The 9648-nt window shown below is 37.2% G+C and overlaps 1 protein-coding gene across 1 annotated transcript; it reads right to left on the bottom strand.

Annotated features, from left to right (window-relative positions):
• Window positions 1-503: 503 nt before the first annotated feature.
• Window positions 504-8077, bottom strand: LOC110446308 (zinc finger protein 652-A-like). Its single transcript, XM_021491390.1, has 3 exons — window positions 7998-8077; window positions 3761-5469; window positions 504-3002 (listed from the first exon to the last, which is right to left on the bottom strand). The coding sequence occupies exons 2-3, from the start codon at window positions 5434-5436 to the stop codon at window positions 1988-1990; spliced, it is 2691 nt and encodes an 896-aa protein (XP_021347065.1). The 5' UTR covers window positions 5437-5469; window positions 7998-8077; the 3' UTR covers window positions 504-1987.
• Between the last annotated feature and the right edge of the window lie 1571 nt (window positions 8078-9648).

The raw sequence follows: 9648 nt of genomic DNA, 5'->3' as shown, positions 1-9648 counted from the left end.
AAAAATAACAACACTTTGTCAGGACCATGAGGCGATCATTCCTACCAACTTTCAGTTCAATCGGTCCAGCAGAACTTGACTTTAAGTTTGAAATAGGTTTTCAAAATGGCGGCCGTGGCGGCCATATTGGATTTCTGATCGACCCGAAAAATAACAACACTTTGTCAGGACCATGAGGCGATCATTCCTACCAACTTTCAGTTCAATCGGTCCAGCAGAACTTGACTTTAAGTTTGAAATAGGTTTTCAAAATGGCGGCCGTGGCGGCCATATTGGATTTCTGATCGACCCGAAAAATAACAACACTTTGTCAGGACCATGAGGCGATCATTCCTACCAACTTTCAGTTCAATCGGCCCAGCAGAACTTGACTTTAAGTTTGAAATGTAAAATGTTAACGGACGACGGACGACAACGGACGAAAACGGATAGCAATAGGTCACTTGAGCTAAAGCTCAGGTGACCTAAAAAGAAAATCAAACAAATTCTTAAAGTTAGTGACTGGAACATTTAATATAAATCTTGTGAGCACTTGTAAACTTCATTTTTACGGATCAATAATTGTATCAGGAAATAATTGTGCAGAAAATTCTGAAGACAAGTTTTCATAAACAAGATTGAGGTAGTAATGGACAAGTTAAATAATGTACAATAATATAATGTCTCAGTACTACAGACTTTGTATTGACTAGAACCCCTTTAAACATAAACATTACTAATGTAGAAGTAGACAATTCCAATATGAGGATGAATACCATAGATTTATCACTAAGTAGTCTTTATGGCCTTGAACTTTCCAAATTATTCAGGTAATGTTATGATGTATAGTTTCACAAAAATTCATCCTTGCAGTCAATTTTCTATAATGCCCAAGGTGACTGATTGCACACTCTCAGATATGGTAGAACTTTGCTATCACCATATGTACAATTTGTGTTAAATCTTTCATTTATAAAAACACCATAATATATAGGTGACATTACATTTAGTAACAGGGTTTGATCAATGTTAGACTAAGCCATGTGAATTAAACCTGCTAACAAACCAACAAGTGTATCTATGACCAACAGACCAAATGTTGCGATGACATTAAGTGTCTATCTCACACCTTCCCAAAAGGTTTCATATAATAAAGGCTAAGAATTGTTTTTTAAACAAATTTTAGAGCTAAAATATTTGTTTTTATGTATTTTTGGTATTAAAACAAATTTCATTTCAGAATCTAAAGACATCTTCAATGTCCAAAACAGATTACATATGTACCAAGGAAGTGGGGGAGGTTTCAAAACAAATCTACATGCATGGAACAAAGCTATTGTTGAACAAACATATTTTGTATTTTCAAAAATATACAAATATACACTGTAATAAGTTTGTCTTTCAGCAACTTGTGGAGTCAGCCATTGACCTATAAACCTATTTCCGTTCATCTGATCACATAGTTGTCAAAATAGTTGAAACATAACATACTAGATGTAAAAGTTTATAAATGCCAATTATCTTAAACACATTGTACATGGTACATAAATACATGACAGTACGGTAAAATTTTCTTCTGCCTCAATGCTATTTCTTTGCCATACACATCCATACAGTAGTGCTCTTATACTCAATCTTAATCATTAGTAATATACAGAAATTGCTCTCTATGGTCAACAACAAGCTTTGGCATAATCAGAATAACAACTTCAAAGTACAGATGCTTGAAATGATTGGTCACTCCCCGGCCCCCAATTACAATAAGAAATCAATCCTGATTAAGACTACTTCCTCTAGTAGTCACTCTCAAACAGTGCTACAACTTGGTCAAATCATTTCTTAAGTAAAGGGTGGCAATACAGTCAATCACCAGTGCTTCAAAACAATGTTTTTGAAATAAACATTTAACTTTTGATGGGCTTAATTGTTATAGAAATAACATTATTTCAACAAAAACAACACTGCTTGGATTTATTCCGAGCCTAGATTCAAGTACATGTCAGTTGTGCTACTGGTTGACCAAACGACAGCTAACCTGAGCCAGATCCTGGATAGTAGCACAACTGGTCTGGTCATTGTTTAGAATCACAGGGTTCAATGTGACAGGCTGACCAGAGAGTATGAGCATCCCGTTCTGTATACTAGTAGTCTCCTCCACCCCCTTCAGAGATCCCAGAGAGTCAGGAATATCAACTACATTGTCGCCGGTCATCACATCTGTAATGGTCTCTGTAGCACCTACAGTGTTGTCAGCAGCGGATGCTGGCATGTGGAAGGTGATTGTGTGTGTTGTCACGCCATCTTTGATATCCGACGACATTATGGATGTCTCTACACCATTTAAAATTTGTGGGGTTTCATTGCTGGTCTGTTCCGAATTTTGTGAAGAAATGGCATTCAGGGCTGATAGCACTAGCTGTGCGGCCGATAGGTCAGAGGGCACCAGACCTTCATAACTAGATAGTCTTGTTAAATCCTCCTCACTTATCTGAGTCTCACCTGATTCTAAAGTCTGAATTTGCATCTGAAGCTGATTTTCTTCCAGTCTGTCCATTGGAACCTCAACCACATGCTCCTCAATGGCTTGACCCTCAATTTGGGCCAAACCTTGAAGGTTAATAGTCTCTCCAAATTTCATATTTGTTGCCCCTTGGACTGTGACCTTTTCCATCTTGACTCCTTGCTGGAATTGTGAACTGATTGCAGGTTGTTGTATGATGATGTGTGGGCGGGGTTGTTGTTGGGGAAGAGGTGGAGCATTTTCAACAATAAGACCATTTTTGTGGTCTTCCATATGACCTTTGAAGCTGACCTCATTGACAGTGCGGAATGTGCAAATGTCACAGCAGAAAACTCCAATATTGCCTCCTGGGTGTTTATTCTTCATATGCATCTTGATGGAGATCGCCTGAATACAAGAATAACCACAAAACTGACACTTGTATGGCTTCTGGCCAGAGTGTCGCATCTTGTGTCGACGTAGGGAGTTGTGATCACCCGTCACATACTGACAATTGTCACACCTACAAAACACAAAACAAACTATAGTTAGTAAAATACAAAACAAACTTACATACATGTAGAAAGTAAAAGTCATATACAATACAAAATAGCCACTACAGTAAATAATAGTCATGTAATCAAGAGGCCAAATGTACCTAAATCAATCAACTGTTATTCAATATTGTTTAAATGCATAATTACATCTTTCATCCTTAACATTGTAAGTGCATTGTAGGTGTGGGTCAAAGCGACCCAAACATAGGCTGACAGCAGGCAAACTAACACTACAGGCTCCAAAGGTTTTAACATATTTGCCTGGCCTCTGCTACCTGGGAAGTGGCTGCAGTTCATGAAGCATTGAAGGTTTGAACATGTTTGATCCTTGTGACCTTTAAATTGGGCCAAGGTCATTGATTTAAACAAAAGGGATAGCCCTTGATATCAGCATGCATCTAGTCAAATATCATCACCCAAGGCCTCTTATAAGCTGTTTTAGAGATTTTCACACATTTTACTCTAGATCTAGTTACCTTGAAAGCTAATGTCATTTAACTGAACAAACTAAAATGGTCCTATATCCAAACATGCTACAGTCAAACATAACATCATGTCCCTATCCAAAAATGCTACAGCCAAACATAACATCATGTCCCTACACGTCTTTGCTCTTACAAGGGAGCCTACTGATCAGGTCAAAAGAATGAACTTTGGGAAAAGTATCAAATTATTTAGATACTTTTAGTTTGGTCTTGGACTACTGCTTGTAACAATGACTCACTTGAAGGGTTTTTCGCCAGTATGAGTCCTGATATGGAGCTCCATCATGGCCTTACGTGCAGCTGTGTGACCACAGTATGGACACACGTATGGCTTAATCCTACTGTGCACAGCCTCAATATGTTTGACAAGGCACTTTTGATTGGCATACTGGCGTTTACAGATGTCACATTCCTTACGGCGATACCATTTCTTGGGATCATCGTCCTGGTGTTCTCCATGGATTGTCTGATGGTTTTTCATCTGGCTGAACTGTCGGAAGCCCTTGCCACAGATGTCACAAGTGTAGGGTCGGTCAACACTGTGGATTTCCTTGTGGATCACCAAACGACTCATAGTATCAGTTTTAAATTTTTCACAAATATCACAAGCTAGCAGGTCAGTATCGATTTCATGAGCTTTCCACAGGTGAATACGTATCTGTTTCCAAGTCTCATTTGTTTTATCACATTCTGGACATTTAAATTCAAAAACATCAGTCATGTGACATTTTAAATGCACCTGAAGTGCTTCTTTTGTCCTAAATTTTGAACTACAGCCAAGCTGATCACATTTCAGTCTAAATCCTTGCATAACTTTAGGTTTTTCTTTTACTTTACTTTTACCAAGGTAATAATCTTCTTTCAGAGCCTTTGGAGGTCGGATTTTTCGACGAGACCGACTGGCGCGTGGCTTGTACTCTTCTTGATCATCCCAATCTAGGTCTGGATCCGAGTCCAATGCATAAGGTGGTGATGCGGGTTTACTGGTAACCACTTTTCGCTTCTTACCACGTCTTGAAGTCTCCACTTGTGTTCCCACACTGACACGATGTGAGAGCTCATTTTCCACAGCCTCCTCCCCTGCATTGGTGATATCAGAATGATCCTCCATCATGTGAGCCCGACACTCATCTATACTATTAAATCCAATACTACACTGGCCACACAGAAACAACTCCCTTGTGATGGGGGCTGACTTCTGGTGATTGGCATCAGTTAGTATTAATGATTCAGTTTCCAAGGGAATATCTATTGATTTATAATTAAATTCATTTTCCACTGTGACAGTCTGGGATTCTCCTGTTGACAGGATAGGTTGTACATTACTATGTACCTGTGGGAAGGTCTGTTGTATGACGGTAGGCTCTGTTGTGTAGTTTTCATCGCCCTGGTCCTCCTCATGGACAGTAACAAAATGAGTTATATTATCATCATTGGAGTTACTTTTCTCTGAAGACGTACCATCATCAACATCACCATTGTTATCTGGTAGTCTTGTTGACAGTTGTAAGATTGCATCAGCTGTGGTTGTTTCCATAGACAGTGGTAGGATGGAAACAGTTGAGGTTTCCATATCAACAAAATTGGTCATCACCGGTGTCATTTGGTTGGTGACAGTTTGCTCTGACACATCATGTACACCATTTGTGTCTTGAAAAATGCTAGAGGAAGTTACCTCCTTGTCAGTGTCCTTCATACCCTTGACCTCTGTAGGGTCACTGGTTGTCCCTGGTGACAGGAACTCCCCTTGCGTGACATGGACCTGTCGGATGTGAAGGCCAATTGTCTGTGGTGCTGTACTGGTGAAGGCACAGAAGCGACACTTGTATGTGGTCACAATGTCCATGTAACTAGACAAGTCCAAACCTGGCTGCTGCTGCAAGCTCATTGTATTGGCTGGCAGCTCAGTTGCCATGGTGTCTAGAACACAGTATCCAAAAGAACACAACTGAAAGTAGAAAAAAGAACACATATTACCACAAAATATGATTGAATCATATTTGTCTAAAACAAATGCAACTAAAGAATGACATCAAGACTAAAATAACTTTGTTAAAAAAAAAGAAAATCACTGCATATTGTTGTACATGTGTTAAAATGTCAATCACCATTCTATCAAATAACTTTTAAATATTTTTTTCAACAGGATGAGTAGCATGAACAACTACTTCCACCAGGAATTGACCTTGTGAACTTCAGCTTCCTATATACAATGTATAACCTAAAGGGAAATCCCCTCTTGCAAAAGCTTATATGAGTAGTAGGAAGAAGCAAGAATATGTGCCAATCTTTATTCTATCTATCTATATGTTATACTCCACAGAGACCAACATGGCTTTAATGTGTAGGATTATTGTAAGGAAGCAACTCTAGAATTGTTCTGAATTACATATTGCATGTTGATGCAGCATTTAAACTTTGAAAAGTGCAAAAATCTGACCAGAAAAGGAAAGTAGAAACACCTGTCAGTACGTAGGTAATCCAGGTGGGCCTATTAGTGGGCGAGAATGTGACAAAGTCAAACATGTCAGTTGTTTTCCATATATATATTCATATAAAAGCTGGGAGTCAGTAGAGCCTTTTTAAAACTAAAAGAACTAATATATATGTATCACACTTACTGAACCACTCAGAAGTAAAGATCTGCCTCCAGATCATTTCTTTCTCTATAAACATGTACTGGTTTTTTCTTCTCTTGCTTTAAATACATAATTTTGTCTTTATATTCATGACCCTCATCCACAGCACACTTAACTGGTCAGGATTGACCTAAATTGTGACTCCTTAAATTTGAGTTGCAAGACTGCATGATACCAATCACAAATCAGGATTCTAGACTGACAGCATGTACATTTTAATTATGATGTAGACACTAAAACTGGAAGAAAGCTGTTCTAGAAAATAACAAGACATTACATGTGACACAAATCCCCTCGCATTCACAAATTGTAAGTTTCTTAAAAATAGTAACAGTGACCTTGACCTTCAACGCAGAAACCCGAAACGAGAACTTGTTCAAGGCTTTGCCATAAAAAACACTTGTATGAAGTTTCATTAAATTTCATTAAGGAATGAAGTGGATAAAGCGATGTCAAAGTTTTTCTTAAAATAGTAAAAGTGAACTTTAACGCAGTGACCTGAAATGCAAACTTGTTCAAGGTTTTAATTATCATACCAAACACTTGTATAATAAAGTTTCATGAAATTTTGTTGAGGTCAATGAAGTCATTGCAACTTAATGACATGTACGGGCAGCAGTATGTTTCAGTGAGGTAGCAGTTCCAAGCTATTACAAGGAGACAAACACGAACATATCGCTGCCTCCCAAAACACACATTCATACACCATATGCATGCATCTTGCACACAGGGGAGGCTGTCCTCAAACGACCGTAGCTGTTGATAGGACTTTAAACATTTATCTAAACCAAACCAAACTGTGGAATCGGCCTTATATCCCCCTGAACTTTTGTTGCTACGGGATAATTAACTACTACACTACATAAACCAAGATGATGAACTTCTATACAACATACATGTGGACTTTTGACCATTGTTGGAGATGTTAACTGTTTCTTGGGGGGGGGGGGGGGGGGGTCTTTCTGATGGAGGATTTCATAAGATGTACATGGCATTTCAACTATAGGAATGGGAAAAATGGTAGTAACTAGAAGTATATTGGGAGACAGGGAAGTCAGAATCATCATCATCTGATCTTTATTATCAATATTTATAAGAACTAATAGCAGATTTGAACATAATGACAGGCTACAGTTATTAAATGTTTCAAAAATAACAAATTTGTTAAAAATGACAGCAATAATGATAGAACCAATGTCGAATTTAGCAATAGCAATGCTGTTTCTGCTTGAAATTATTGCCATGTGTTTCCAATATGATTTTAATGGTAATCCAATGTTCTGTCATTCAGGGGGGGGGGGGGGGCAAAAATTGCCAGTATGCGTTGACCGTTACACGCCATAACTTGGATCAACCCCGAGGTACCTTTTGAGAAGACTTCTTGCATCACCTCAAAGAAATTGCATGGCCCTGCTATAGCTTATAAACGACACAAAAGAGCAACAGAAAGCAAGGATATAGTCATGTACACAGGACTGCTACTGTGCAGTAGAGGCAAACCTCAAAATGTGCAAAATAGTTTTGACTTGACTTTGTACATTTTAACAGGTTTCGTGGATGTCAGATATATCTTTACTGCGACTGCGTTCACAAGGGCTATATTGGATAATGACAAGCTATATTCGTTTATTCTCCAATAGTAAATACTCAAACGTAAGTCAACCCTGGGATAACTTTATGAAGTACAAAATGACAGTGCGCACCGTATGTTCTATTCTCGAGGCCCTTTGTGAACGTAAATTTGACAATAAAAGCATTTAACAAGTCTTGACATTGTCGATATTAATATAGTAGACGGCCAATATATATATATTTGACAATAATAAGTTCATTAAACCTGTTGTATCTGTGTGTCATGCGAAAATCCACGAAAAAGCTTTTCTTCGTGACTATCTCATCGTCCTTGCAACTCTTTTGTAACGAGTTCACTGATTGGTTTAAAAGTAAGCTTGTTAAGGGAGGTAATTAAATTGAGCTTTATGAGCAATTGCGCGCGAATACTTTAAAGAGCAGTTCCCGCTGTTTTTTGTAATTTTTCATTTCGGGTTCTTTGAACGATGCAAATGGTTATTTCTTTATACAATATCAAAGACCTTCCGAACTTCTCCTAAAATCCACTGTTGAAATAGAATTTAAAGTTAATTAGAATTATGACCAGTAGAGCTACGATCGATTTTTTATTAATTTAAAAAATAAATTCAAAGTAAATTAAAGATATCGATTGGACATTTGAGGTTATTGTTCCTGCAGATAAGATAATAAGTTAAAAAACAACACTAGTTTGTTGTTTAATTATGTATATTTCTAATTAAAAATGGAAAAAAATCTAATTAATTTCGTATCGCAATTATATCATTCAAACATGTGCATGGATACATTCCGTTTACAAAATAAATCATAAAAACCTTACCTTATGTAACAATTTAATTGAAATGAAAATACCGTTACTAATTATTGAAATTCTTTACTGACCCAATTCCCATATCGAGATGATATCCATGCGCTGCCAAGAATTAAGCTTGCCATGCAGAGAATTTCTATATTTCATTTCTCGACTCCACCCTTTAACTGTTACTGTTTAACATCTTATTTTGTGTACAGAATTTTGTTACTACAGTCAGAGACATATAATACATGTATTATACGTCACTGCTACAGTGATGCCGATGAACAAAACTAAAAAAGACACTTTTGTCGGCGGGACTTTCCATGGGCGTTTTATTATCTTTACGATAAACTTAATTAATTGTTCCTCAGTGGGGTATAGCTATATAGAGAAAAACAATTATTTACACAAATAATAATAATGGAAGAGAATGTATGCCCCGCACCACAATAAAGTTGACGCTCGCCTCTGGTAACGCCCGTATAAACTAAGTACATTTTCCACAAACAGAAGTGTCTTTTCAAAATTGGACAAAATTGGACACAATTTATTAAAAAATCAAAAAAAATCGAAACTAAATCTACAGCTATAGAACAATCTATCAGTCATAATTTTTCACAAAATATCCCAGACCCTGAACCCATGTCAATTTGTTTTACACACATATATATCGAGTACGTTATTGGATCTAAAGCAGTACATCTAATCCTGATTCAGCTAGGACCGGTGTATCTAGCCTGTCAAACAGTTATTCTTCTATTGAAGATGTTTTACGTTTTGTTCCGCTTTATCGTATTTTTTTAGTCCATATCTCCGTCGGAAGTGATATTTTGAAATACTAAACTGGAATACTATCGCAATATAGTCCTTTGTCATAACCTAGAAAATAAGCTTTAATATTGAATGCTAGAGTTAACGGTTCAACCCTATAGATGTAAAATAGTTCAGTGCTGTAGCGTTCCTCGGCTATTTTGATTTAAAATATATATTTCTTCCATCTCATAGTTTATTACATCAATACAGAAAATGTATAAAAAATGGACTTCGTCCCCTACAATGTCGTTACATGGTGGACATATCAAGTTCTATTTTCCCAATTTAT

The sequence above is a fragment of the Mizuhopecten yessoensis genome, unplaced genomic scaffold, assembly GCF_002113885.1.
Source record: "Mizuhopecten yessoensis strain PY_sf001 unplaced genomic scaffold, ASM211388v2 scaffold2671, whole genome shotgun sequence".
NCBI lineage: Eukaryota > Metazoa > Mollusca > Bivalvia > Pectinida > Pectinidae > Mizuhopecten > Mizuhopecten yessoensis.
This window is presented reverse-complemented; position numbering and strand designations above follow the sequence as displayed.

What these genes read in the sequence shown, in the direction of transcription:
- LOC110446308 (XM_021491390.1), bottom strand. Translation starts at nt 5,436, where the DNA reads ATGGCAACTGAGCTGCCAGCCAATACAATGAGCTTGCAGCAGCAGCCA. An exon ending in ACTGGCGAAAAACCCTTCAA is followed by an intron (nt 3,003 to 3,760) that starts GTGAGTCATTGT and finishes TGTGTTTTGTAG; the next exon opens with GTGTGACAATTGTCAGTATG.